General features: G+C 40.6%; 1 protein-coding gene across 1 annotated transcript in view; it reads right to left on the reverse strand.

Annotated features, from left to right (window-relative positions):
- Positions 1-1,548: 1,548 nt before the first annotated feature.
- The window catches only part of LOC120557468 (fer-1-like protein 4), a 43,422-nt gene continuing 29,440 nt past the window's right edge, over positions 1,549-15,530 (reverse strand). Inside the window, exons 33-49 of the mRNA XM_039797822.1 lie at positions 15,156-15,268; positions 14,921-15,037; positions 14,406-14,454; positions 12,335-12,441; positions 11,104-11,238; positions 10,905-11,021; positions 9,258-9,385; positions 8,998-9,168; positions 8,243-8,397; positions 7,907-8,088; positions 7,728-7,813; positions 7,378-7,476; positions 6,479-6,596; positions 5,706-5,829; positions 3,699-4,003; positions 2,705-2,805; positions 1,549-2,292 (exon numbers count right to left, since the gene is read on the reverse strand). Of these exons, the coding sequence (XP_039653756.1) occupies positions 2,112-2,292; positions 2,705-2,805; positions 3,699-4,003; positions 5,706-5,829; positions 6,479-6,596; positions 7,378-7,476; positions 7,728-7,813; positions 7,907-8,088; positions 8,243-8,397; positions 8,998-9,168; positions 9,258-9,385; positions 10,905-11,021; positions 11,104-11,238; positions 12,335-12,441; positions 14,406-14,454; positions 14,921-15,037; positions 15,156-15,268 (2,288 nt within the window). The 3' untranslated portion in view covers positions 1,549-2,111. The remainder of the gene's footprint in view (positions 2,293-2,704; positions 2,806-3,698; positions 4,004-5,705; positions 5,830-6,478; positions 6,597-7,377; positions 7,477-7,727; positions 7,814-7,906; positions 8,089-8,242; positions 8,398-8,997; positions 9,169-9,257; positions 9,386-10,904; positions 11,022-11,103; positions 11,239-12,334; positions 12,442-14,405; positions 14,455-14,920; positions 15,038-15,155; positions 15,269-15,530) is intronic.

A 15,530-nucleotide genomic window follows, 5' to 3' on the forward strand; every position in this document is an offset into this window, starting at 1 on the left:
ACGAGTCTTTGGTTTTTCTATGAAAGAAAAATATATTTAAAGAATAGAGGAGTTTACATGCTAGCAGCGCTCTAAGGCTGTCCTTAGGCACAGTGGTGCTTCGAGCTAGGCTAATGTCAGCATGCTTACAATGACAATGCTAACATGCTGATGGTAAGCAGGTATAATATCTTACCTTAGCCTGCTGACATTTGCTAATAAGCTATGAACACAACGTAGAACAGAGGTTCTGAGAATGTTATTAGTTGTTCAGGTTTTTGGATAGAAATCAAAGTATTGGACGGATCTAAAGTTTTACCTGGTGAAAAAGTTAAAGGTTAACTTATAAGTTAAACTTTAACTTTTGAACTGTGATAAATCACAGTTCATCCTGAGTAAGACATAAATGTCTGAAACACATTTATCCAACAGTTGTTGAGACATTTCACACAAAACCACAAATGTAAACTTAATGGTGGCGCTAGCGCAAAGTTCAGAGGATCACCAAAGTCAGTATGGTTCATCCTCTGGCGACCACGGATGTCTGTACAAAGTTTCTTGGTAATCAATTCAATAGTGGGGCGCCAGTCCTTGTCACAGCGGCCCATGGTTCGGTTCCGGCCCCTTTGCTGCATGTCATTCCCCCTCTCTCTAGCCCCAAAACAATCTTAAAAAAACAAAAATTCAATAGTTAGTGAGATATTGCAGTCTGAAGCGAAGTGGTCGAATAACGGATTGACAGACCGGTGTGGCGTAAAATAATCACCAGCGACAGCAGCTGAAACATTTGTGGCACAAACTGAACCTCATACTGATCTTCTGACATCACTTCCCTTCTAGTCTCAGAGGAAAAAATCTGAGCAAGCATCTGTAAACAAACCGTTTCTAACTTCCTGTTGATCTGCCTGAAGATGAGGATAAAGTCTGACGTCCTGACTTTTATTTCACTGCCCTCCACTTCAAAATTCAAACTGTGTTTTCTCATGATTGTATTTGATAATCTCATCAGGACATTGTTGGTAAACTTGAGTACAGGTAGATATTTCATTATCTACACAACAGCTTTCCATATAAGTTCCTGATCACATTCCTGCTCTTAAGAGGATGATCCCTCGACATTTTAATGACTCCATGACTTTTCCTCTAGCGCCACCCACTTAGGACAAACTTTACATTTTTAGAACAGCTAAATCATCAAGATGTTGTTTGCTGTGTCTGTAATGAACACCGCAGCCTTCAGCGAACACTAGCAAGCCATTAGCTTAAGTTCAAATGACTGTATATGTGTCTCAGGAGGAGCATCTTGGAAAACAAACTATTCAATCTTTAAAACTCTGAAATGAAGCACCTTTATTCACTGTTTTTTACAGTCTGTTCACTGCCTGTTATTGACTGATATTAGTATTTATTCATTTATTTACTTAGAAATAACAGCTAACATTCATATTGAACAAACTGGTACAAATGAAAAAAAAAATATATATATATATATATATATATATATATATATATATATATATATATATATATATATATATTATAAATATATAAACTTCAGTCAGTCCAAAATTAAACACAAATATAAAAAAAATGTAATATAATTTGTACTTATTTACTACTACTTTTGTATTTTATTTACCTTCAAATTAGAAAATTTGCAACCCCAACTAGATTTAATGAACAAAATTAGACTTTAATACATCAGAGTTATGCTCATGTTTAGGAGCGGTGCTGATTTATCCAGTCAGATTTGTGCTCATCTACACAATCTGCCCAGTGCTGCAGGACAGTTTCAGAGTCAAACAATCTATAATTTACATAATAATATAAATATGGGACTTAAATATGCAGTAATAGGTGTCCAGTAATTTCCTCTGTTGACCGATAAATCTGACAGTAAAACAAAATCTCTGATTATTGCTCCCATGACCCAGGATGTGTTAATATAAACGAGGATTCTGGGTAAAGTAGAGAAATGTTTGTGTAAACATATTAAATCATGAGTTTTACTGATCTTTTGTGAGTAGTAAATATGACTTCAGTCAGTCGTTCAGTGGATCAGTTCCGGATCAGAAAGCTGAGACGCTCTGTGACATCCAGGAGGAAAGAATGAAGACTCCCCGCAGGATTCTTTATCCTTTGATGATGAGGGAGGAGATTTGCCCCGGCAGCGTGTAGACGATGAGGCCGAGGAAGAGCGTGAGGATGGCGAGGATGACCAGAGCAATGATATACTTTTTGAACTTCCTCCAGATGATGAAGATGAAGGACTTTAACGGGTTGACGAACCAGGTGAAGCTGGTGGTGGGACGACTACAGAGAGGACAGGAGACAGTAAACAGCTGTTTACACCTGGACTGAGTCTAAAGGGGCTAAAGGTCGGATCACACCAGCATTTAAAAAGGTGACATTTTGCTGCAGAATCAGTTCATTTTCAAAGGAATCGCTGCAATCAGTGGAGTCACACTCAGGGGTAACGTAAAACTATGCAAATCTTTCACATAGATGTTAACTTTGGTGAAGTTTGACAAAAGAATTTGCCCTGTTGACCAATAGCAATAGTTCTTGACAGCGCTGACATTTGAGGGAAAAGAGGGTCGGGGAGTCCAAAATGGAGAAAGCTACAATAACTTATAAGATGAAAAAAATCTGAGTACTTCTTCCACCACAGCAAATCTGTCTTTTTGTGCTAATAAGTGTGTGCGTAGGTGTGTGCGTGTCGTACTTTGGTTTGTCCAGAGGCTCCGGCTCCTTGCGGGCGCGCCCCACAGGGTTGGCCTCCGCCTGCTCTAATGCCACCAGCTGCAGCTCCGCCTCCACCTTCCCCTTCACACACACACACACACACACACACACACACACACACACACACACACACACACACACACACACACACACACATACACACACAGTTTCAGTGTAAGTTTCAATATCACCACAATTATTTGAACTTAAAAAAAATAAGGTTTAGGTTACAGGTTCAGTATAATGTTCATTTCAACAGCATTAATTCCATCAAAATAACACGTCATAATCACCACTTTGCACCACTGTATTTATAGTTATGTTTTTTACTTACAGTTTTTATATAAACTAAGGACAATGAGATTTTATTAAAAGTATTTCTTAAGAAAAAGATGAATGCAACAGTTTGTATAGTGATATATCGATCACATGAAGTGTGATCAAAGTTCTGTATTTAGGAAAACAGGAAACAAGATTGCCGAAAACCTTTGGTAAATACAGTAAAGCATTCTGTACTGGAGAAGAGGTGTACAACATGTTTTATGTTGATGGACTTGCATTGAAGCTAAGAAACTGTCATATTAAAAGCTGACCAGAAAAAGGTGGTGTTATGATATTTCCGCTGCTGGTTGGCTTATTTTATAACTTGCATTTTTTTAATTTTGAAATATAACAAAGAGATCGACACTGTAAATCAAAAATGAAACCAGCCTATTATTCATCTCACATCTCCAATTTCCCTTCCCCATCCCAACCAAACAGAAACAACAGGGGTGGACCAAAATACTAATAGCAGAGATTACCGAACCGAGAGTAGTTTCTGCAGTCTGAGCATATCACGTCTATGGAATAATGCTTTTAATATGGTAAACTAGATGTCAAAAAAGTCAGATTCAGAGCCTAACTGCAAATTTGTAGCTACTGCATCTTGCCTTTCTAAGGCAGTATTGTCATTTTTTTTTTTTTTTTTTTACCATTAGCAGGAAAGTGTTGCCCATGCTGTCGGTGTATTGGATTTCCTCCGGTTTCATATTGCTCCTCTTGTCCTTCTTCTTCTTCTTCTTCTTCTTTCCTTTCTTCTTGGCCTCCTCCTTCTCCTTCTCCTCCCTCTCAAAGTCCTTGGCTGTTTTTGGGCGGGTCAGCGGCCACCAGCCCTTCATCTTCTTGGCGCGAAAAATGGAAAATCGAGGGCTGGCCCGATCCTTCGCCATCTCAATCGTACACTTACTGGATGACTTTGCCGCTCGCACCATGTCGTTGAGCCGTAACTCAATGGAGCCTGAAGGAGGAAGAGCAAAAGAAAGATGATGAATAAGAGTTAGAATCATAAGCATTTGTTCTTAAATGCACTGGGGATACACGGGTGAAGCTGTTGTATCCCATGATGCTCCCTGAATCTTGAATAAATAGGCTGCATGAAAGAAAACTCAGGTCCATGTAAAGGCCATTTTGAAGTGTTCAATTTAAGTGGTCAGTTCACCTAAATTACAAATTTTATTTTGTCCATGTTTGGAGATAACACAGCATTGCATTGCTCACATCATTGGAAAAATACAATTTAACATTCACTTTTTCAGTAACAGTGTTTCGGATTTTTCAGTTTCGATGTGTGGTTTGGGACTTATATAGCCTGGTTGACACCAGACCCTTCTCAGTTGTAACTGAGAGTGGATCTGGGGAAGGTTCATTCACAGCCCACTTCCAAAGGGGCGTCACCAACGGACGCCGCTCAAATGCCTCTGAACGCAATTGGATAGACCTAAAACCAATCAGAGCGATGAAGGAGATGACGCTTCAATATCGCTGCGCTATCGTCATTGTGTAAATCCCGCCTCAACAGTTGTGATTGGTGCCTCGTTTTGGAAAAATTGGAAATGGGCTTGAATGGGCTCTTGGCCAGATGGACTTGCAGAGCAAATCTCAAATTTGCCGGAAGTTCGTCAGGGTTTTCCCAGGCTAGGACGTATGATATGCAACAATTCAGATGTTGCAGATTAAGAGCCTACCAGGAACAGGAATGATTACACTCTTTGAGCTGCTATTTACAGTGGCCCTGCAAATCTTCACCAATTTGATAACAAATGTACAGAATTTAGAAAACAGCTGTGCGTGTGTTGTCAAATTGGTGAAGAAGATCTTCATTTGCTTATGTTGTGTTAATTTTCATGTTTTCTTAATTTGTGTGAGCTCCCAGGGCCACCATCGGTTTTTTACTTTGAAAGCAGGAAGTTTGATTGGCAGTAGCGATAAAACTCCAGCAAAGTAGAAATGACTGGAATTAATTAGTTAATGAAAACAGTACTTCCATTTGAGAGTAGTGGACTTCAGCAACATTAGTGCAGTAAAAATGGACACTATACTGAATTTATCAAGACATAAACATGGACATAAACATTACCAGCAAAATAGGAGCAGATGTAGGGAGGCTTCTTAGTAAATATGTATAAACACTTAAAAAAATATAAAAAGATATTAGAAATAAATACCTGCCTCTAATAAGCCTGTTTCTAGAGACCATCTTGCGATTGGATAACACTAGCCAAGATGCCAAATCGGGCCAGGGACGTAAAGTGGAGGGCCAATGACCCCTTTCCTACTTCCTACCCCCCTACTTCCGGCATCCTTGCTCAGAACACACCCATCTTCGAAGTGGCCTTCATTTTGATCACAGGTACACAACTGTAAAGTTTCATGACTGCATGTTGCACCATTGTGACGCTATCCACTGACATATACAAATTTGGCAAAGTACTCAAACCGCCTCTGTGGTAGTTCCCGCTACTTTGCCATGATGACACACGTGCACACACACACACACACACACACACACACGCACACATACGATACAACTTCATTATAAGTTTACACTGAACAAAACAAACGCACAAAAAAACCTCAGAAGGTGAAAACAATATCAGAATCGCTGTCGCGGCTGAGAAAATATTTGAGAATTTATTGTCCTGTCTGTCGGTGTGTCTCACCCAGGAAGTCGTTGGCAGCGATGCGGTCATAGTCCCAGACCTGCAGCATCAGAACAGCTGGCTGCCGAAACTCTGACTCCTCCAGAGAGAAAAAGGACTCCTTCTTCTTGTAGACCACCTCTTTCTACAGCATGAGAGGAGATTTACTCTTACTAACAACCAGACTGACTGCTAGTGTCCTCTAGTGGCTGCAATGTTCATTACAGCCACAACATAAACAAACACCACCACCTAAAAGGGTGGAAATTTTGATTAAATATTTAAATGTGTTGTGTACAATGGAAAAGTAATCCTGACGGTGACACAGAGTGTTGAAACAATTGGTTATTTAATTATTTGCTTGACTGACATAATGGTCATTGGTAATAATTTTGACAATTTTGTTTACTGATTCATCTTTCACCAATCAAAAACTCCAATCATACTTTGGTTTGAGCTTATTTTATGTTGGGATTTGCTGCTTTATTCTGTTTTATATCACTGTAAACTAAACATTTTTGACTCTTAACCCTAAACCCCAAACAAGACATTTGAACACATCCCCTTGGATTCTGGTAAACTGCAATGAACAATGTTTTGGACATTTCTTAGATAATTAATTGCTTAATTGTAAAAATAATGAACGGATTACTCAAGAAGGAAAATTATAATTTGTTTCCCTAGAGAGACCAGAGCAAAGGTCACTATAATCCTCAGGATTCATCAGTGGATCAGTGGAAATGTTGACCATCAGCAGGTCCAGGTGTCACCAGAAGTATGTACAGTATGTGTACCTCAGTAGGAAGGTAGTCGAAGCGGAACACAAATCTCCAGTTGAAGTTTCCTTCTCCAGTCAGAGAGTTGAAGTGGACATCAGTCTCCTGTTTTTCTCCTTCCAATCCTTTTATCCAGCTGCACAGAGAACAAAACAGAATAAAACACTGAGCCTCCATAGCCAAGCAATGCCTAAATAACCGTTCACCCAACCTTTTTAGTCTGAAGTACCCCCACTGTACCCCTTCATCGATTCCCAATGTATGTTCCAAACGTAAAACAGTATTCATTATATAAAAATAGACATTGTTAAGTTTTTAATACAATTGAACTGTCAATATTAAGGTTAGTTTGGTCAACAATCATACTACTACTAGCCTACTACTATTTAGAGTGAAGCTGGATGTTTGACCATTTATCCAGTAACGTTACTTTTGGCTAACTATTTTAACCATTTATCCAGTATTCATTACTTTTAGCTACCTTTTTAAAATTCTGTGCTAGCTTGCTAACTTGTTTTTTCTTACATAACAGCAACAGTAGTAGTGTACTGCTCAGGTGTTACAGTTGACTTAATGTTAATATGTGGACTTATTTTAATCAAATCCTAATTAAAAAAAAATTAAATTACAGTGGTTGGCTACAACATTTTCATGTACCCCCTGGCAACTGCAGAAGTACCCCTGGGGTACCCGTGGTTGGGAATCACTGCACTAGAGTTAAGCTAACGTACCTAAGCAGGTAAAACTCTCCAGTATTTTAAGGGGAAAAAGCAAGATTTGAGAGGAGTCAGAATCAAATTAACATCATTTTGTGTAGTATTTTTTTCTTATTCTTCTTTTCTCTTTCATATCTTTCATATCTGTTAATCATCTAAATGCCTTCAGATTTATCTTGTGTGTGTGCTTGTGAATCTAACCCTTTCACGTAGATGTCAGAGGATGGCTCTCCGGTGAAAATGTTGACATCGTCCAGGAACACATCATCGGTGTTCCAGATGATCACTCGCAGCTCGTACCTGTCGTCATGGAAACACCAACAAAGCTTACATATTGTAGCTCCTTCTCTAATCTATTCCAGTCCACTTTACTTGATAGATTTTATTTTACTCTACTGTACTCAATTATTCTATTTGACTACTCAATGATTCTATTAGACTCTACTGTACTCAATAGATTATATTCAACTCTACTGTACTATATAGATTTATAATCAACTCCACTGTACTATATATATTCTATTTGATTCCACTGTACTGCGTTGACCTACTGTTCAGGTAGGCGAGGCTTGATGTTAACGGGGGGCGGGGCCGGGACATCATTAGGAAACATGTCCACCCACATATGAAGGAAACCCTGAAGCACAAACATTGCTGATGACATGTAGTAATACCAGTAGAAGTATGTTACTGTTGTTGTGACTGTAGTTATTTTTAATTTTGTGTTTACCTGTGGCAGTCCAGGTTTGTCCTGGTTCAGCAGGGACCGGATCTCCACGTGCTCTGGGACCAGAGGAATGGCTCCAGGGAGGAACTCGTTCATCTCCCCCCAGCGCTGCAGCACGCTCAGGGCTGCATGCTCCTCCATCTCTGCCTCCTCCTCTGGAGACCGCTGGTTCTTCTTCAGCAGACCTTACGACAACAGCAACAACAAAACCGCTGTATAATAGTGTAGTGGTTCCTGATATGTATCCACAGAGAGACAATGATGGACTGTTCACTTCTACTTCTGTGTCTGGCTTGGTCAACCTGTCTGTCTGTCTGTCTGTCTGTCTGTCCGTCCTACCTTCAGGTACTGCGTCAGGTGGGATCTTGAAGATTTTGTTAAGAACTTTGACCTCAGATGTTCTGTACTCTGGAGACTGAATGCCGTTCTTCCTGCAGACCTCAGCCAAAATGGCAGACGGCTTCTTTGCATCGCGCCATATATTGTAGCCGTCACTGGAGAGAGACAGTCAAGTAGAAAGACAGGACACAGAAAGATAGGTACACATTTAAAGAGACAGGTACTCTTCTGACAAAGTACGTAACACATACATTATTTTCTGGTATTAACATGCCACAGTTTTGGTACTAACATATTGTACTTTTGATACTATTGTGTCGTAGTAGCAGTACAGTACTGATAGTACAGTACAGTCGTTCAAGTACTGATTTGTTCGTCAGGCCATGCCAAGAGGGCAATGTCAGGAGCCACCCACTTTAGCTTTATTTTGGCTCTTCAGAAACCTATGGGTGATGTCATGGAGACCACGTCCATATTTTATACAGTCTATGTTTCTAACATGTCTAATATGCTCCAGTTCTCACATGTTTTAGATCTGGTACTTGTGTCACAGTTTTGGTAGTAACATATTGTAGACACTTTTTGACAGTACTCGTACTAATGTGTTGTAGTTTTGGTACTAATATGTCCTACTTTTACTGTCTTCTAGCATCTAGTTCCACACACTGTCTGACTTTTTTTATACCAAAATGTCATTGTTCTGGTTTTAATGTGTCGTAGTTCTGAGACTAACGTGATGTAGTTGTGGTACTAACGTGTCATAGTAAAGAGCCAGACCGCAGGAAGCTCTGTGGTGGCTGTAGAACCGGTTCTCCAGGTCAACTCGCGTCTCACCGATGAAGTCATCAGACCCTATAAGATCGTGGTCCATCACTGAGATAACCAACTCGGTCTCCAGCGGGAAAGACACTGTGAATTCAAACACCCTGAAAGACAATGTCAGACAGACAGACAGACAGTCAGACAGACAGTCAGTCAGTGCTGCACAGGTACAGGTAGACAGACAGGTACTGACTCTCCGAACGTAGGGTTGAGCTGTTTGGGGATGTATCGATCTTTAGTGTCCAGAGACTGCTGTCCAGATCGGACCACCAGATACGGGTCGGCTTTACCGTTCGGGTCTGTGGGAGCCAGAGTGGTGGCCTGCAGGACACAAACAGAGACAGTAGAACACACAGTCAGTGCAAAGCTAGACCCCAGGTGGTGCTAAACCACCTGCCCTTTTGGCCCCTGTCTAGATAAGTGACTTTTTCTATTTCTATTTATCTTGTTTTCTATTTTAGTCTTTCAAAATTTGGCGCATGGCATAAATTCTCAATTCAAAGTGTGTTGTACTGCCTGACGACTGCATTTCAGTTCTAATCCCGCTCGACTGCACAAGAAACTTCCCTTGTCACAGCCACCACAGTTAATGCACGCAAATCGAATCTTCAATTTTGGAAGAATGGTCGAATAGTTCAGAGTGAATACCGAAAAGTATTTTTGCATTAAATTCCCATCCCTAATAGACAGGAGCATCTCAGAAACGGAGCATTTTGACTTCCAAACTCGCAGATTCGGTTATTTTGGTCATTTTTCCTGGATATTTGTGCTTCTACCACAAAAGTATGTAGTCTACATAGTTAAATGTTCTTTTAAATTTAGTCCAGTTATGAACGACACAAAACAAAGATTTGTCTGTGTTTTAGTTGTTAAAATAGTGTAGGGATGTGATATATGATCGGATGTCTTCACAGGTTTTGAAAATTGACTGAAAGCTCCAGCCCTTCCACTCCCTGCCTGACCTGTTGAACGCCCCACAGTTCCATCAAAAACGCGAGACGCGCCTGCCTGGTGGCTCTATGGGTCAGATGTCTGGACATCCTTGAATACCTTTTTATTTATTTTTATTTAACTTTAATTTAACCAGGTAGGCCGTTGAGAACAGGTTCTCATTTGCAACGGCGACCTGGCCAAGAAAAGCATAAAATGCAAGACAACATACAGTTTCACATTCAATACAATACAAGAACAAAGATGGGAAGAATAACAGTTGAGCATACCAGGGCAGATGAATAGTGCAAAAGAACGTAAACAGAATGTGTCAGTAATGCAGGTGAATATGTGCATTTGGGCATGACAGAGATAATGGAATGCAATAAGGGGATGCAAAAAGACAGACGTACTTTGAAGGCAGATAGTGAGATAAGGGTTTTGAGTTTCAGGGTTTTTTGAAGTGCATTCCAGTCATTTGCAGCTGAGAACTGGAAGGAGTGGCGGCCAAAGGAGGTGTGGGCTTTTGGGGTGACCAAGGAGATGCAACTGCTTGAGCGCAGGTTGCGGGTGGGTATAGTGACCAGTAAGCGTAGGTACAGCGGGGCTTTGCCTAGCAAGGATTTGTAAATTAGCTGGTACCAGTGAGTTAAGTACTTGTCAGCACTACTGAGTTAAGCGACGGGTGTGTAACAAGGGCCAGCCAACTAATGCATAGAGGTTGCAGTGGTGGGTGTTATAGGGAGCTCTGGTCACAAAACATATGGCACTATGGTAGACAACATCTAGTTTTTTCACCTTGAATGTAACAACAGTTTAAAGTCAGCGTAAAGGAGATTTTCTAAAATATCCGACTGTTCAAGGGACTAAGAGACAAAGACAGGCTGTGCATAGACAGAGAGACAGGTACCTTGACGATGTAGACTCGGACCAAGACTTTGAGAGGTGAGTTTTTGGGGATTCCATTGGTGATCTGACATGAGGTGTCTTCTTCATCTGAATCAACTGGATAAACCAGGAAGGAGCCCTTGGGATAGAGAGTATGAAATAATGAACACTTTTCTGCAGAGTAACACACAGACAGACAGGCAGCTCTCCATCCACAGTACCTTGTATTTTCCCATCAGCCGCTCCTCTTCATCTTCCTCTTCATCCTCAATGTCAGCTCTGCCTTTGTACAGTGGGAAGATCTGCAGCCAGTCCTGAAACTGACTGAACTCTGACTCCAGATCCCCTCTATACAGCTGAACAAACATACAAACAGAGTCAAACATTTTAAAACGTAGTTTCCAAATCTGTTCAGACTTTACTGTCTGTCAACATCATGATACAGACTGATGATCTGTCTTAAACAGGAAACTAAAGGTCTTAATGGGTCCACTCAGTTCATAGTGTCTGAAGCCATTCTTTCATATGAACTTGCAATTTTCATATGATGAATCAGGTCCGAAGTTGCCCTTTAACATATAGCACGTTTTAGGTTTAGGCGATGGGTGGTGCCTAGGTAGAGCATGAAGGATGCAGGACATATCATGGATTACTCGCGGTAACGTAGCCGGTTCGTAATTTGGTCCTAAAACGAGTCTCTCGCCGTTCCTGTCTCATGATTTCGCTGTTCAATGAATAGAATATAAAGGATGTAACCCATGTGTAATCACCAACATTTTGACCAACATAGTAACTGTAATTCAATTACATATTTTTTCTCAGTAAGTAACAAGCAGATTACAATTTAATTACATAACGCCATTAAATGTAACTAATTACTCCCCAACATTGGTAACTAATGGGGCACTCAGAGAGCCAAACGCCCTGTCCCAATGTTAACGCATGTGAAAATTAACTGGATCCGCCACATGTTTAGGATCTGCTCCAAAATCTAATGGGTTTTTCCTTGGCCCATGCTACACCCTTCCATGCTGTCGGGAAAATCAAGCCAGTAGTTTTTCCATAAAACTCTGCTGACAAACTGACAAACAAACATTACCACCTTGGCAGAGGTAAACAGAGGCATCACACTGGGGGGAAAAGGGGGACTGAGTACCCAGGGCCCTCATGTGAGGAGGGCCAGAAAAGAGGCTATAATGAATAGCTGTGGATGCGGGGAAGGGCCCATAGAAAATGCCTTTCTACATGGCCCAGAATTTTGTGCTACGCCCCTGGAGGTAAATATGCTGTAAAAACAAACCTAGGAGTTAAAAGAGGCCAAAAAGCTCTGTAGAGCAGATACACATTCAATTCACATTACACATTCGTTTCAAGGATCTTGTATCGCTGACGTCACTGCAGCCCTGGCCTGACAGACTGGATTGTAAACTGTGGATCACAGTGACTTCACACCTTTAGTGTGGCAATGTTCTTGCGTCTGGGAGGCTTAATCTCAACCACCACGATTTCCTCCTCGTCCTCCTCCTCTTCGATGTTCGCCATGCTCAGATTCCCTCCATCTGAACAAAACAGAAAACAACACATCAATGCTAACAAACACAACACTGTTAAAATAGTTTTTCAGTTATTTTTCAATTTGTAGTATGTTTATCCTATTTTTCAATGTTGTTGTTGTTTCTTTCATTGTGTTTTACTGCTAAAATCTGGTTGAAAGCTTTTCCAGAAGAGTTGAGGCTGATATCAACAGACTGATGCCTTTGGTTATGGGAGTTCAATTATTATAGCCTGGGAACCAGACGAATCTGCGACTGCATGTTTTATTTGCTCTGGCAGATATGTCTGGTCCCCCTCCCGGTAAGACAGATTTCCAGCCAGCCAGATCCTGGTCTCACAACCGTTTATCTCACATGGGGCGGGTTTCAGACGATTACTGACAACTTCGCGCTTTACACAAAATACGGAGCCCAGTCTCACTGAAAAGCGTACAAATACCACGGGTTTCTATCTGTGAAATACGTGCAATGTGTACGCGAAAGTGAAATTGTGCGTACAGTAGATACGTGGAGCGCTCCAAATTACAGTAATGGAACCCACTGCGCTTATAGTATAAAGGGACGTGGGACCGCGTAAGGAGGTTGGTTGGGGTGGTGGATGGGTAAAACACAGGACTTTCACCCAGGAGACCGGGGTTCGCGTCCCGTGTTTGGCGATTTTCAGTATCCCGTGTTTGGCGATTTTCATGTGTTTTGCATGTGTTTTTTTTGTTGTTGTTAGGCCGTTTATTAGTGTGTTTATGTGGCGCGTTTTTGCGACTTTTTAGTGTTTTGTTGTTAAGCCTTCCCCAATGTTTCTTCCCTAAACCCAACCGTTTATTAGTGTGTTTTTGATGTTTCTTCCCTAAACCCAACCGTTTATTAGTGTGTTTTTGTGACTTTCTTGTGTTACTAAAGCCTTTCCCTGCATTATTTTTCTAAACCCAACCATATCTATGTTTTTGTGTGTGATGCTGTTCTCGCGATAACACACAACGTGGTGACGCAAGCTGCGTGCATATAAAATGCACCGGTCCCCATTACTTCAATTGGAGCGCTCCGCGTATGTAATGCACGTAGAATTTCACTTTCGCGTACACATTGCACGTATTTCACAGGCAGAAACCCGTGTTATTTGTACGCCTTCGAGTGAGACCGGGTTGAAATACGTGATGACGTCATTTTTGGCTCGCACTCCCTCGTGCTGGGGACTCTCATGGGGACACTATAGGGCAAGCATAAACCTAGTTTAGAGAGGAGCGCCGTTGTTTTTTTAAAAACAACCAAGATGGCTATTGACTATTTTCAAATTCTGATGGCAAAAACAGCAACACTCATTCTCAGACTCAGACATATTGATTCCAAACCATCACACCTGCACGCTGTAGTCTGTTTACATTTGTCAGTAACTCAGCATTACATCATGTTTCATTGCTCTGATTGGTTGTAGGTCGATCCAATTGCATCCAGAGGTATTTTGGTCTAGACCCATAATAACACCCCTTGGAAATCGAGAAATGACCTGAAAGGTTCCAGACTAACTCAGATTTGCGCTTTGGTCTGAAGATGTCGGGCTGCAATGATACCGTGTCCACATACTTGTACATGCTACATGGCTTTATAGTGTACCTATTTAACACTGATTCTAAAAAATCTGCCCTCAGACTGACATGAGAAGAATATAAATGATCTCCTGAGAGCTGAACTTCTATAAAAACTGACTACTGACTTTGGAAGTTTTCCTATTCACTTCAATACAATCATAGTTCATCACAGCAGCATCTAGTGGACATTAGTGGAACTGAAGCTAAATACACTTCAGCTCTGACTCATACTGTATCAGCCGTGTGTGTTGTTGTTGCTCTAATAATACAATCATTTAAATAATGGAATCATTATGTATTTTTATTAAATAGACACATATGGCAAAATACAAAATATACCCAAAATATTATTATGACTGATTGACAAAGTAGGAGTTAAAACTGTACCCATCTCTGCTTGTTCCTCCTTCATTGCCTCCTCCTCCTCCTCAGCAGCCTGGAGACAGTCAACACATCAGACATGGTGAGTAAAGAACTGATTTATTCATAACAGTTAGTTATTCTGTAGTGTCACTTAACACATATTTACCGAAAAGAAATTCAATTTTATGTCTGTTGTTGAACTTTCTCGAGTGTCATTTTCTTAATTCTGCTGCAGTGATCCGTCTTATTCTATCTTGTCTTGTTTCACATACTCATTTTTGGAAAGGTCCTGTCTTATAATCTGGTAATAAGATAAAGTTCTCAACTACAAGAAAAACATATTAACCTTGTAATGGTGTGCTATCTTGGCCAGGTGTCCCTTTCAAAAAGAGATTTTAATCTCAAGGACTTTAAATGTTAAATATGATAAGGTTAACTCTTAAATTATCCTAGATATGTATTACTGCAATTATTCTGTCATTTCTGCTTCACAGTTATTACCACATTTATTTAGACAGACAGGTAAAAAAGTGTCTCACCCGTCTCTCCATCTCCTCTAGTGAAGCGTAGTATTTGGACCACCAATCCAACTCCTCCAACTCCGGTGGCTCCTCTTCTAGCTCCTCGCCCTTCTTTGTCAGTTTCTTCAGAGGATCCTGAACAGGTTTAAAAAAAAACATCAACCATTTATTTAATCTTTTATCGTTTAATCTGGTTGAAATTTGTCTGAACATTAATGTTTTTAAACACAGTGGAGGAAATAAATATACGTACATTAACCAGCTTCATGGGGTTAAAGGGAATCTTTGACTGTTTAATTGACAGGCCGCTGAGTCCGATACGCTCCACTGACATCAGAGGATTGATCTTTTTCGTATTCTGCCTCACTGGAGAGACACACAGAGAAATCATGTCCATAAAAACTTTAGGAGAGAAGTCAACTATGAAACCCACAGAGCATAGCTCACATGCAGGGCTTCTCAGTTGTTGTTGTTGTTAGCTTTAGCTTCAGTCTTTTTGCATTATTATACTGGGATGCGTTGGCATGATATTATGTGTATATGACACTTTTGCAGGTTTAAAACAAATCAGTTTGAAACATTATTAGTAGCTAGTTAGCTACAGCTGATAAAATCTCAGTGACAGCCA

This window comes from Perca fluviatilis, chromosome 4 (genome assembly GCF_010015445.1).
Source record: "Perca fluviatilis chromosome 4, GENO_Pfluv_1.0, whole genome shotgun sequence".
NCBI lineage: Eukaryota > Metazoa > Chordata > Actinopteri > Perciformes > Percidae > Perca > Perca fluviatilis.